We start from the raw sequence: 14,868 nt of genomic DNA, 5'->3' as shown, positions 1-14,868 counted from the left end.
TTTTATTTTTATTGGCTTAATAGCATTACAACCGAACATAAAATACTACAGAACAAAATGTAAAATGCACTAATGTAGATGCTAATGTATGATATATGAATTAGTCTAGATGCATGTAAGGTGCTCAGTGAAGACATACCGTTATTTTTATATGATAATACTTTTTAGATACAAAATTGTATAGTTGATGGTCATCTATGTTTTGAGTTTTGAGGTAGACTCTTAATCAAAGCTGCTTCTTGCTTCGCAGAAATTGACATCAATTTTTTTTATTTTTTAAATGGAACACACTGTTTATATTGATATTTTTGGATACCTTATTAAATTGAAATTGAAGTTTAGCAGTCTCATGGGTCTTAAACCATGCTTAAACTTAGCGAAGAGATCATTTTATTGCCTGGCAATGGGATCAGATTAGATTAAAGTTCGAGAAGTAATTGGCTCGGACCATTTGCCATTATTGATAAAATGGAAGGAGACGGGATTTGAGAAAGGGACAAGGTCTGAAGGATGTAAATGATTGGTCAGAAAATGTGATAATGGAGTTTCGAAAACGAATAGGTGAAAGAATAGAGTTTACAAATGATTAGAAAGATATGTACGAGAATGTTGGTTGAATAAAAAGAAGAAAGTAGGAGTCAGTAGTGAGAAATGGTGAAATGTGTAGTACTTCCCCGTTATAAAGTGAACCGTTAGGACTCGACCTTCAGCTGTTACTCTTTTGACCATGAATGATATGCCTTTATGCGGTTAAATACACGGTTTATATTCGAACAAATTTGTATTTAAATTATGGGTTTGTTTTAATGGCAAAAAGAATTATTATAGAATTTTGGGTTTTATTTTTTTTTTTTGGGAAACGATTTACTGTCGCATATTTAACACCCCTTGTGCGTACGTATCGCTCCCAGGGCGTTTCAAAATATACTTCGATTATGTTCGTTACCACATTGTCATCCGTGATTACACCAAGTAAGAGAAAATGCGAACTAATGACATTTGTCAATATTATTTCAATTGTTGCTTTCCATTGCCTACTTTGTTTAATGTATCGCTGACTGTTGCTTTCAGGCATATGCAAAAAAACAGTTTTCTTTTTTGAAAATGCTAACTGAGGTTCACCACTTTAAGCTGCTGGTAAAATCGGTTTTAATGAAACTTAGGTGCAAGTTGTCTTCAATAGGTATACTATTTTGCTAATTACTATTAACCTTAATTATAGCTCCTTGTACTGTTTTACCGCAGGATAGTTTAAACAGCTTTTCTTTCATTAATTTTACGTAATTTTCGTGTCTCGGATATGCTGTTGTTGGTCCTACTTCGGTTTGTCCGTAACAATTTAAAAGTCTGGTGTTTGGAAACGTTTCGGCTGCTAAGCGGAGGTGTTTTTCGGTTACTGGTGTTCCTCCCATCGTTATTTCATTCAAATGTAGGGTTATGTTCTGATTTTGACAGTATTCTGTTACATCAACCAAATAAGGAAATGGTAAGAACACAGCTTGCAGCTACAAATGAAAGAAAACCATTTATTAGCATCTTATACACGAAAACTTTCAACATTACAATATTGAGTGAGAATAATCCTTCACAGTGTTATTTTCGGGCATTCCCTCCGGGCTACGCTGGAAGGTAGGGCGGAAGACCCTCTTCAGCCAATTTCCGTTTTCAGTTGGAGGAGTGCCAGCGGCGCGAGGGTCAACATTTAGACAACATCATCTTAATTTTCCAAAAGTGTCCAAAAATTACCAAAAAAGATTTTTTCTGACTTGTAGTTTTTGTAGCATTTAGGGAAGACGCCGGTTTGATTTGGGGTTCGTCTGCCTGGTCCAAGTTTTCTATAATTTCCTTGGAGCTCTTAGGCAAAGGTCGAGGCAAGTAATATTCCACAGATAATCTTTCATTCTCTCCTGTCTTCATTGCGTCCGTTTCATGTTTCCCCTCCGAAGGAGGCTGAAGAGGCTCTTTCGTCCTACATTCCGGCCTAGTCAGCATTACTGACTGGTGGGAATGAAACACCCAAAAGTTTAGTTTTTATTTTTTTCTGTTATTTTTTCTACGGGCGGAATAACTAGAAGAAATAGAGGAAATAGAGGAACGTGGGAGGCCATTCCAGCTTTACGGGTAACAATAGAGAAAACGATTGGAAAAAGAAAGAGTGCGTAGGATTTGCAGATTTATAAAAAGCCTTTGACAACGTCAAGTGGGACAAGATATTAAATGTATTTCAAAATGTAGGGATGAGTTACAAAGGTAGGAGAGTTATTTAGTTTGTATAAAGAGCAACAGGCAGTTATAGAGTTGGGGCTGCAACGTAGCGAAGTAAATATTTGGATGGGAGTCAGATAGGAATGCACACTGTCACTGCTACTTTCTAATCTATACATCAAAGACGCGACCAACATTATTAAAAACAGTACAACTGTAGAGATAGATATACAGGGGCAAAAGATTAGTATGCTTAGATTTGCAGATGGAATAGCAGTATTAGCATTTAGCAAGGAGTAGTTACGGATAGCTTTAAATAAAATGGAAGCGGTATTGACAAAACAGTACTGTATGAAAATAAGTAAAACTAGTTGTTTTATTGGCAAAATTAGTCTTGAAATGTATAAATTCAAGTAAAATAAAAATACTGGTATGCAAGGGAAGAAAAAGTAGGGAAAGAGCGAATATAAAGATAGTAAAGATAAAGTAGCCGATTTAAGGTATCTAGGAAGTCACATAAGTAAGAACGGAAGGAGTAGTGGGGATATAAAACAGTGGATAGCGCAGCGTCGAGTCGCTTTCAATAAAAAGAAGTTACTTCTACGCTTGCGAACGGTTAATTTATAAATTCGAAAAAGGTTGTTAAAGGTGTGTTTGAAGCGCGACGCTGTACGGGTGCGAAACATGGGCAGTGGTCGCGGCGGAAAAGAAAAAGTTAGAAGCGTTCGAAATGTGGTATTACAGGCGAATGATGAGGATACCGTGGATAGAGAAGGTTAGAAATGAAGAGGTATTANAAAACAAATAATAAAGTTTATGTTTTCTTTATTACCACATACGGATTGTTCGGGACTCATAAAAGAATCGGAATAAGTTACTATTTTCTCACGAGCGGACTGGCCACAATGAGTCTCGGGGTGAGAAAGGTTTTGATGTTGATGAAGGATCTTTTTTGCTCCAGGAAATTTCATAGGGTGATGGATAGAATAAATTGCCGATTTCAAATTCAATTGATAATTAGCTCCTAAGCATATTTCACACTAAATAGTACTAAATCAATCAAAATAATGCTTTCTTTAATGTATAATTGATAAAATTAATTGATTGACTGGAACGACAAACAACAAACCGCATATACGAGGGTGGATTGATAAGTTTCCGGCCTGACCAAGAAAAACAAGGTTTTTAAAAATTTTTTTTTTTTATTTCTCAACATAATCTCCTCCAAGGNTAATGGTAATTGTAAAGAATTGGGTCGTCTGGTGTCTAATCGCTTAAAATAATTCTCTTTTAAACTTTTGTTGAACAAATTAAGAGACAATTTTTTGATATTAATTTTTTGTGCTGCTGCGGAGTTCTTGAAAGTAAAGTTATGGTTGGGAACATAGACATAGAGAATGGATTGATCCTCACAAAAGTGACCACTCTTCAGAAATAACTGTTTGTCTCTTTTCTGCAAACTTGTAATAATCTACTGATCCTAGAGGACAACTTGACACGGAACGTTGAGTCCAATTCTTGGGCTTAGTACGCATTGACTTGCAGATGACACATTGACTCACAAGCGGTTACACTGACTCGCAGGTAACGCACATTAATTCGTAGATGACGCCCATTGACTCATAAGTGTTGGATATTGAATGGCAGCTGACGCAGGCAGTTTAGAGTTTGTGAATCACAAATCACAATGTCTTACAGGGCACCGGGAACTACAGTGTAGAGCATGGTTGTGGGTAGGGCAATGCTGCGCCTAAAATCGACTGCGAATAGATCGAATCGTGTATTCTGGCGGAAATAGTTCACAAGGAAATTCTCTTATTAGGGCATATCCCCGTAAGTTCCATTTTCTTCATGTATTCATAAAAGTGACCACTCTCCAGAAAGAGAAAGTACGACCAATATATGTCTGTCTTTTTCCTGCAAACCTATAATAAACTACTGATCCTATGGGTATTTACTTCACAACATGATACGGAACGTTCAGTCCAATTCTTGGGCTTGGTGCGCATTGATTGACAGTTGACACATTGACTCCCAACCCCTTACACTGACTCGCAGATGGCGCACATTGACTCCCAGGTGTTAGACATTGACTCGCAGGTGACGCGGCAGTGTAGTATCTGTGAATTACAAATCACAATGCCTTATATGACACCGGGAAATGCGGCGCAGAGCATGGTTGTGGGTAGGGCAATGCTGCGCGTAAGACGGACTTCGGATAGATCGAATCGTGCATTCAGGCGGAGATAGTTCACTAGAAAATTGTCTTATGAATTCATATTCCTGTGAGTCCCGCTTTCTTTCATGTACTTACAAAAGTGACTACTCTCTCTCTCAGAAAGAGACAGTACGGCCAATATCTGCCTGTCTCTTTTCTGCAAACTTGTAATAAAATACCGATCCTATAGGTATTTCGCATTTTTACCGTTCGTGGTATTTGAGACGGAAATAGTAATGTTTCGAATTCAGTATCAGAATTTGACATAGAGCTGAAATCAAGATATTTAGCCACAATTTTTGTTACTCAACAACTATTAAGCACACGTATTTTCTTCGGACTGCGCTAATCTGCTCTGCTCTGGGCGTACTGCGCCTCGCAGTTCAATGTGTGCCGTCTCAATCATGACATAGCTATCAAGAACTACAGTCCAAATTGGAAATTTATCTCTAATTATNAAGGTTAGAAATGAAGAGGTATTAGAAAGAATAGGAGAACAGAGGACTCTATGGAAGTCAATAAGAAATAGGCGAGATAGGTTGGTAGGGCACCTTCTCAGGCATGAAGGTCTAGTCAGAGACATATTAGAGGCAGAAACAGGAGTTACAAGCGAATAATGAGGATACCGTGGATAGAGAAGGTTAGAAATGAAGAGGTATTAGAAAGAGTAGGAGAACAGAGGACTCTATATGGAAGTCAATAAGAAATAGGCGAGATAGGTTAGTAGAACACCTTCTTAGGCATTAAAGTCTAGTCAGAGATAAATTAGAGGTTGAAATGGAGGGGTAGAGGTAGACCTACATTAGATTACTGTTCGCAAATAGTTAAGGATATGGGTTGTTCTAGTTTTAGGGAAATGCAAAGTTTAACTCAGGATAGGAAAGAGTGGAGGTGCGTGTCCAGCCAGTCTTAGGACTGACGACCTTATGATGATGATATTCGATATATACCTTGCAGTCTTGTGCAACTCTACAAAAGCTTGCAGGGCCATCATATCTTGGGCAAACCACTTTGATAAATCCATAGAGAATGTTTGCAATAGTTAAACCGACTTGTGTGACCCAATACAGAGATGAGTAGAATAGTACTTTCACCCCTTTTGCGCTGAAAAGAAAATTTCAGTTGCAGTCATAAGTTCTACATCAGTTTAAAAAATTTCAGGCATTTTTCCAGGTACAATTTTCTTAATTCATTGAATTCCAAAGGTAATATTTGCTAGGTTTCAGTAGTAGGTAGGTAGATCAAGAAACTATTAAAATTTATTTTGTTTATATGCTTACTGAAACTCAACCACATTAAATAGGATTTTATCTATATTAATAGCACAGAAGTAAAACACAATGCAGTTAGATGATGTTAAAATCTATATATTTAATGGTGATTATTTATAGATATACTAAATATAGAACATTGAACAGAATTAAGCACAAAATTGAACAAATATATATTTTACAGACAAAACACCAAAAAAAAAGTAAAGAAACATAATTTAAGTATACAAAACCACAACCGAAAATGGGTGAGAAAAGTGGGAAAGTGTTTTTCGACATAGTGTTGAGAACACAAAACAAAAAAAATTAACGTTATGTAAATAGTGGTAATTTGTAAATTAATATCCTCTAGATAGGTAACAGATCTTTTATTAATTTGTTAAATCACCATTGGGCTACTGCCAAGGTGCGTTACCTTTTATTATGGGTTGTTCGTTAATAGCCCTGTCATCCCACTAGAATAGAATAATTACAACATCACTAGATACATACATTTGTACGTACATACACTATAAAAACTATGTCTAAGTCGCACAAAAACGTTCGGCATTTGACATACTTCATTTGCAGCGATCGTACAGGGTAGTTTGATACACGCGATGTTTCATAAAAACCCCATACAAAGAAGTCCAGCGGATTTAAATCAGGACTTCGTGCCGACTAGGAAAATGTTTGTCTATAAACTCACGCAATGTATATGTATGTATGTATAATATGCTCTGACCTATGTTTTATCACCTATCACCTCCTGCAAGCTTTCTATTTATTTCAGAAACACTCTGTATTTTCGTGGAACGTTTTGGAAAAAGTTCAACTTCTATTAGAGTATACTACATATATCTATCAACGATGTCTGGGCAACATTTTAATTAAGTATAAATAAATAATTTTTCATGAGTTTTTTCACTTACTGCTTTTTCATTTGAGCACTGTTGATGAGGAAACTATGGTTTAGGCAAATTCCTTTTGGTTTACCAGTGGTTCCACTGCTGAACAGAATCACAGCAGTGTCTTTCCAATTTATGGCATCGTGTGGCTCAAATGATTCTTCTCCATCGATTGGAGCTAAATAATTATCGAAAGATTCATAATCGTTGGAAGGACCGAGCACAATAATTTTTGATTTCAAATTGCTAGCCTTAAGACTATTAACAATTAAATCAACTGAATCTGAACCGACAAAAATAGCTTTCGGTTTCAGCATTTGAAGAAAATGTTTGCAATCATCTTCTGAGAATGTGGGGTCAATTGTTGACGGGATAACTCCAGTAAAAAATGATGCGATTAATGGTACTGCACTATTTAATGTATTAAATGTACAAATCGTTACTTTGTCTTGCGGTATAAAACCCTCTTTTCGCATGTGTAACGCTGTTCTTATACAAATCGTTAGAAAATTGTTGAATTTATCTTCTTCGTGGGTGATACCGTCAATCTGAAACAATCAATGCACTCATATAAGAGCAAAGTAAATTACTTATCTATAGATGAATCGAAAGAATTAAAAAAAAGATTTTTGTATTCTTAAATTAAAATTAAGACAACTTAGGTAATTGATTCAATTGTGAACCTGTCATTGTCAGAAGTAAAAACAGGTTGATATTTGCTTGTTCCTTGCATTTATGTAATCAAATTTTCTTTCAGTACATATTTTGTTGACTTGCTTACCAAAAAAAATTTGGCTCCAATCGAAAGTGTAAGGCATAAGAGATACGCAGCACATAAGTTGCCTACTTTTCTGCTCTCAATTGCGCAAACAAGATTAACTTTCATGAATTAAGATTGCAAGGCTTTAAAATTGGAAAATTTGAGCATGCAAAAGTGTGTGGTAGATGGGCATCGCGCGTACTATTTGGTATATACAGAACATTTTCCTGGACTACGCTAATGATTTGCACGACCGTGTATGATCGCTGCAATTGAAGTACGCCAAATGTCAGACTTTTGTGGTGTACTTACGTACATGTGTGTGTCCGTTTACCGGTATTGTTATTAATTTTTCAATGGGAGAAGGGGGCTATTGGTGAACCACCCATTAAAAGGTAACGCACCTTTGCAATACCGCAATGTTGGTTTTGAAATGTAATAAAATTACGTATCTAAAAAATATAATGTTACCTATTAAAGTATACATAACGATAATTTTTTCTTTCTTTTGTGTTTTTTATGCCTTGTCGTGGTGTACTTTAAGTAGTAGTAAATAATACCATTCTGCAGTAACCTATGACACTGATACATTGACCTACTTCTAAAGACTTCAGCTGTCTACATACATACGCAATACAAGCCTACAGCGTTTAAAAAACAAAGAACTACTGTAAACTGGCTTATATAAACAAAAAATCGTCAATCTAATCTAATAAATTACAAACAAGACATCCGCAGAAGTATTAAGTAGCAGCTAATTGAATGCGGCGTTGCAATGTCGTAATTCACTGTGCGATCTTATTAGAGTCTAAATTGTTTGTTTTATAGTGCTCTATAACCTCCTGCAAGCTTGCTATTTATTTCAGAAACACCTTGTAAATTGACGAGGGTATGTTGGTGTATTCACGCCCTGTTTTAGATAAGCAGTGTTTTTACATTTGATATACAGGTATATTAAAGACTTGCATTACAAATTTAAATTTTAATAAGATTATTTGTTTTNCTAGCAAGGAGATCGGGCTGAAACTATAGCTACAAGCTATCCAAGGATGGTACTATAGAATGTCACCTCAAGGTAGGCCTAGTGGCGTCATCTCTTGGTTAGGCCGGAAACTTATCAATCCACCCTCGTATATGCCATGCCCCACTGTTTACTTTCGATTAATTATTATCTATTACACATGAAAGAAGCCATTGTTTTTGGTTCTATTTGCTGTCTTTTGATATGAGATATGATTTGAAATGAATGAATTATTTGACTTTGAATCATTTACTTCTTCTGTTTACAAAACACTATGTAAGTATTACAGGACTTTTCTGGATTTAAAAGAATCATAATCATCAAAGTAGGTAATACTTATTCTTTGAGATAAACATCTTTAGTTAAAAAATGGATACACTCATGGGTCAGGCAACTACATACCGAATTGCTTAAATTGCCTATAGTGCAGTCGAAATAAGAAGGCAAAGTCCCCAATAAATAATGCACACTAAAGGCATTTCGTTATTCTCGTTCTTGCAAACGGAAGATATCCTGTCTTTACTCTCTAAACACCCCTCCTTTACAGCTGCGTCGAGGCCTGCACCTACGTTTTATGAACAGAATCAATCGAATAAAATGAGACGATCGACAACATGCTTGTCTTGTCATTTGTACCTACATAAAATGGGCAAACTTACAGGGTCGGCTTAATTTAGTTGGTGTATTTGTGCGAATAGTCATCTCTCTACATTTATTGGTAGCTCATTATAATATCATTAGCCTAATATAAATTTCAACAATAATAGCAAAACCCACAACACAAATAACATCAATTACAACCAGAAACAATTACCTCAACAAAACAGAGAAATAATTATTCGTACAAATAAACCAAGTAATTTAAGGGTAGCTGTCGTGCGATGGGCATGGATTCTAAATTTCAGTATTAAGGAAATTATAATATCTTCAAAATTTGAAGTCGATTGACCTTCTCTAATTCGAGATAACTTTAATTATAGTTCAGGTCATTAACATGGAAAGTATATGCTCTATGTAGTAATTGTAATATTTTATTAGCCTTATAATATTTTGGTTATTTCCACTTTGTGTATATTGTGGTACCTACTCTTTCTTAAAATTTCATACTGTAGCACGACTACTACCTTAAGCCGATCCTGCAAATTTGCTCATTTAATATAGGTACAGACAACAAGACAAGCACGTTTTCAACCGTCTCATTCTATTCGATTGATTCTTATGAACCGTAGCTGCAGGTCTCGACTCAGCTGTGGAGGAGGCGTGTTTAGAGAGTAAAGACAGGATATCTTCCGTTTGTAAGAACGAGAAAAACGATATGCCTTTAGTGTGCATTATTTATTGGGGACTTTCCCTTCTTATTTCGACTGCACTATACGAACCATTACATTACACCATTCTGTCCCAATATTTCTTCCAATTTCTTCCAAGAAATATTAGATTTTACTACCAACATTAGGTATTAATTTATAATAACAATAGTACAATAAAAATCTACAATTCGGTACTCATTCTGTTACAGCCCTCCGTTTAAAACCATATTTTTTAAAAGCCTTCGGTCTGGTTTGCCTGTAGGACTCAAAGGTATTTCTTTAATAATTTTTACACCTCCCCTTAGCCTCTTGCGATCGTCAACTTTGTCATCGACGAATTTTTTAATTTCCGTTGGATCAACTTTTACGTCGTTTTTGAGTACAACTAAAGCAATCGGATGATCTCCGTCTACTTCGTGGGGAATGCCGAAAACAACTGATTGCTTAACAGCCGGATGATGAGATAATACGTCTTCTATGGAAGCAGGACTTACCGGAAATGATTTATATTTGAGCATTTCTTTGCATCGATCAACTATATAAATGTATTCGTCTTCATCATAATATCCGATATCACCAGTTCTGGTGAAACCTTCAGAATCATATGTGTCAGGCGAAATAAAATTGTAGTAACCATTCATTCTGTAAGCACCTCCTACGCAAACTTCACCTTCTTGATACGGTCCCAATGCTTCTCCAGTTGTTAGATCTGCAATCTAAACAGATAATAATAAGTATGAATTTTTTAAGGATTAAATATACATACAGGCCGAAAATTTTGAAAATTGAATATTTTATTTTTATTGGCTTAATAGCATTACAACCGAACATAAAATACTACAGAACAAAATGTAAAATGCACTAATGTAGATGCTAATGTATGATATATGAATTAGTCTAGATGCATGTAAGGTGCTCAGTGAAGACATACCATTATTTTTATATGATAATACTTTTTAGATACAAAATTGTATAGTTGATGGTCATCTATGTTTTGAGTTTTGAGGTAGACTCTTAATCAAAGCTGCTTCTTGCTTCGCAGAAATTGACATCAATTTTTTTTATTTTTTAAATGGAACACACTGTTTATATTGATATTTTTGGATACCTTATTAAATTGAAATTGAAGTTTAGCAGTCTCATGGGTCTTAAACCATGCTTAAACTTAGCGAAGAGATCATTTTATTGCCTGGCAATGGGATCAGATTAGATTAAAGTTCGAGAAGTAATTGGCTCGGACCATTTGCCATTATTGATAAAATGGAAGGAGACGGGATTTGAGAAAGGGACAAGGTCTGAAGGATGTAAATGATTGGTCAGAAAATGTGATAATGGAGTTTCGAAAACGAATAGGTGAAAGAATAGAGTTTACAAATGATTAGAAAGATATGTACGAGAATGTTGGTTGAATAAAAAGAAGAAAGTAGGAGTCAGTAGTGAGAAATGGTGAAATGTGTAGTACTTCCCCGTTATAAAGTGAACCGTTAGGACTCGACCTTCAGCTGTTACTCTTTTGACCATGAATGATATGCCTTTATGCGGTTAAATACACGGTTTATATTCGAACAAATTTGTATTTAAATTATGGGTTTGTTTTAATGGCAAAAAGAATTATTATAGAATTTTGGGTTTTATTTTTTTTTTTTGGGAAACGATTTACTGTCGCATATTTAACACCCCTTGTGCGTACGTATCGCTCCCAGGGCGTTTCAAAATATACTTCGATTATGTTCGTTACCACATTGTCATCCGTGATTACACCAAGTAAGAGAAAATGCGAACTAATGACATTTGTCAATATTATTTCAATTGTTGCTTTCCATTGCCTACTTTGTTTAATGTATCGCTGACTGTTGCTTTCAGGCATATGCAAAAAAACAGTTTTCTTTTTTGAAAATGCTAACTGAGGTTCACCACTTTAAGCTGCTGGTAAAATCGGTTTTAATGAAACTTAGGTGCAAGTTGTCTTCAATAGGTATACTATTTTGCTAATTACTATTAACCTTAATTATAGCTCCTTGTACTGTTTTACCGCAGGATAGTTTAAACAGCTTTTCTTTCATTAATTTTACGTAATTTTCGTGTCTCGGATATGCTGTTGTTGGTCCTACTTCGGTTTGTCCGTAACAATTTAAAAGTCTGGTGTTTGGAAACGTTTCGGCTGCTAAGCGGAGGTGTTTTTCGGTTACTGGTGTTCCTCCCATCGTTATTTCATTCAAATGTAGGGTTATGTTCTGATTTTGACAGTATTCTGTTACATCAACCAAATAAGGAAATGGTAAGAACACAGCTTGCAGCTACAAATGAAAGAAAACCATTTATTAGCATCTTATACACGAAAACTTTCAACATTACAATATTGAGTGAGAATAATCCTTCACAGTGTTATTTTCGGGCATTCCCTCCGGGCTACGCTGGAAGGTAGGGCGGAAGACCCTCTTCAGCCAATTTCCGTTTTCAGTTGGAGGAGTGCCAGCGGCGCGAGGGTCAACATTTAGACAACATCATCTTTGGTACTTAATTTTCCAAAAGTCTCCAAAAATTACCAAAAAAGATTTTTTCTGACTTGTAGTTTTTGTAGCATTTAGGGAAGACGCCGGTTTGATTTGGGGTTCGTCTGCCTGGTCCAAGTTTTCTATAATTTCCTTGGAGCTCTTAGGCAAAGGTCGAGGCAAGTAATATTCCACAGATAATCTTTCATTCTCTCCTGTCTTCATTGCGTCCGTTTCATGTTTCCCCTCCGAAGGAGGCTGAAGAGGCTCTTTCGTCCTACATTCCGGCCTAGTCAGCATTACTGACTGGTGGGAATGAAACACCCAAAAGTTTAGTTTTTATTTTTTTCTGTTATTTTTTCTACGGGCGGAATAACTAGAAGAAATAGAGGAAATAGAGGAACGTGGGAGGCCATTCCAGCTTTACGGGTAACAATAGAGAAAACGATTGGAAAAAGAAAGAGTGCGTAGGATTTGCAGATTTATAAAAAGCCTTTGACAACGTCAAGTGGGACAAGATATTAAATGTATTTCAAAATGTAGGGATGAGTTACAAAGGTAGGAGAGTTATTTAGTTTGTATAAAGAGCAACAGGCAGTTATAGAGTTGGGGCTGCAACGTAGCGAAGTAAATATTTGGATGGGAGTCAGATAGAAATGCACACTGTCACTGCTACTTTCTAATCTATACATCAAAGACGCGACCAACATTATTAAAAACAGTACAACTGTAGAGATAGATATACAGGGGCAAAAGATTAGTATGCTTAGATTTGCAGATGGAATAGCAGTATTAGCATTTAGCAAGGAGTAGTTACGGATAGCTTTAAATAAAATGGAAGCGGTATTGACAAAACAGTACTGTATGAAAATAAGTAAAACTAGTTGTTTTATTGGCAAAATTAGTCTTGAAATGTATAAATTNATAAAAATATTGAGAAAGTTATATAAAACATTATTTAAATATCTTTATCAATAGGGTAGGTTAGGTTAGGTTATCGGGTTTTGTTCAAGTGAAAACCCTCTCTCGATCCAACACCTCCCCCCGCTTGAAAACATTTTTTTATTGAATTTTATTTAAATTGTACTTAGTGTATGAAAATTGTCAAAATAATCAACTTACACCCATAACTTTTTATAGAGGTGAGACCGCCGCAAATTTTTTATGGGGTTTTACTCAGGTAATCACCCTCTTTCGATCCCCCCACCCCACCCCAGTTTGCGGTGGGAGCCATCATCTACCCTCCATAACTTTTTATGAGGGTGAGACCGCCACGAACTTTTTATGGTACAGTGGTGGGGGAGCTTCCTCTTTCGATCCCCCCATCCCCACCCCTTCGGGGGTGAGGGCCATCATCTGGACCTTTACCAAAAAAATATATTTCCGAAGGGTTAAAAATGAAAACAATTCAATGTAAGCAGGACTTACCGGAAATGATTTATATTTCAGCATTTCTTTGCATCGATCAATGATATAAATGTATTCGTCTTCATCGTAATATCCGATATCTCCGGTTCTGGTGAAACCTTCAGGATCATATGTGTCAGGCGAAATAAAGTTGTAGTAACCATTCATTCTGTAAGCACCCCCTACGCAAATCTCACCTTCTTGGTAGGGTCCCAATGATTCTCCAGTTGTTAGATCTGCAATCTAAATAGACAATAAATGCGGATTAGTAGTAATACCAACGATTAGACATAGGTAGAAATTTTTAAAAATTGAAGAATCGTAAAATACTACAAAACAAAATGTAAAATGCACTAACGTAGATGCTAATGTATGACATATTATTTAGTCTAGATGTATGTAGGGTGCTCGATGAAGACATGTTATAACTTTTAATAATATGATAAAACTCCTAGGGATAAAGTTGGACAGTTGATTGTCATCTATGTTTTGGGATAGATGCTCAATCAATGCTGCTTCCCGTTTCACCGGTACTGATATCACTTTTTTCATTTTTTAAACGGAACACCCTGTTTTTAGAAGCCTATCGTTAAATTGTCATTGTAAAGTTGTGGTTTCCTGGGATAGCAGTGCCATTATAAATATTACGGCCGTTATAGCGTTGGCCGCAGATGTAAAGATTTGCCGCTTTTCGGAAGTACATGGTTATGATACACGCGCCGGCGGCTTCTTTTGAAATCTAAAACAATCGTTGCCGCCAAGCTGAAATCATAACATTTGACACTATTTGATTGCCGCCATAGGGTGTAGGTATACTCATGCAAAATAATTTCGAATTTTTTTACACGCTTTATATTATTGTTTGATTTGCGGCGGCATCCTTATCATAGAGCCGGCACGTGGCGAGGCGGCGCGGTAGAAAGCAAGGATCATAAATGTTTATTAAGAAACAGTTACTTCCATGGAAAACGACATATAGGTCAGTTGATTTTTCGAATTTCTTATCAAATCTTCAGTTATTTATTAATCTGCTTGATCTTTACTATGGCTATATTCATTCAAGCTCACAATGTTCCAATTCTAATACGTTTTTCTAGGATTTAAAGTAAACTTTAATAAATAGTAATAGACTAATAGGTAATTGCAAGACTTGCAAGACTCTTGCTGCAAGACCAAGACCAAGACCAAGACTGGGAGCGCAAGACCAAGACCAAGACCAAGACCAGGTGTATTGGCGCAAGACCAAGACCAAGACTGGCTAAGTCTCGTCTTGTTCTTGCGTTTGGGCAACACTAGT

At 36.1% G+C, this 14,868-nt stretch overlaps 2 protein-coding genes across 3 annotated transcripts; both read right to left on the bottom strand.

The window, feature by feature from the left end:
- Positions 1-163: 163 nt before the first annotated feature.
- Positions 164-7,659, bottom strand: LOC112905682 (luciferin 4-monooxygenase-like). The gene is made up of 4 exons (XM_025978541.1): positions 7,654-7,659; positions 6,606-7,129; positions 5,374-5,527; positions 164-1,505 (listed from the first exon to the last, which is right to left on the bottom strand). The coding sequence occupies exons 1-4, from the start codon at positions 7,657-7,659 to the stop codon at positions 1,197-1,199; spliced, it is 993 nt and encodes a 330-aa protein (XP_025834326.1). The 3' UTR covers positions 164-1,196.
- A 1,337-nt stretch (positions 7,660-8,996) lies between these two features.
- LOC108738379 (luciferin 4-monooxygenase-like) lies at positions 8,997-12,160 on the bottom strand. Of its 2 annotated transcripts, XM_018471777.1 has the most exons (3): positions 12,028-12,160; positions 11,676-11,969; positions 8,997-10,388 (listed from the first exon to the last, which is right to left on the bottom strand). In XM_018471777.1, the coding sequence occupies exons 2-3, from the start codon at positions 11,874-11,876 to the stop codon at positions 9,876-9,878; spliced, it is 714 nt and encodes a 237-aa protein (XP_018327279.1). In that variant the 5' UTR covers positions 11,877-11,969; positions 12,028-12,160; the 3' UTR covers positions 8,997-9,875. The 2 variants fall into 2 exon arrangements, with proteins under 2 accessions (XP_018327279.1, XP_018327280.1); XM_018471778.2 differs by lacking the exon at positions 12,028-12,160 and having other exon boundaries at positions 11,676-12,010.
- Positions 12,161-14,868: the final 2,708 nt, after the last annotated feature.

The sequence above is a fragment of the Agrilus planipennis genome, unplaced genomic scaffold, assembly GCF_000699045.2.
Source record: "Agrilus planipennis isolate EAB-ADULT unplaced genomic scaffold, Apla_2.0 scaffold178, whole genome shotgun sequence".
Taxonomy (NCBI): domain Eukaryota; kingdom Metazoa; phylum Arthropoda; class Insecta; order Coleoptera; family Buprestidae; genus Agrilus; species Agrilus planipennis.
This window is presented reverse-complemented; position numbering and strand designations above follow the sequence as displayed.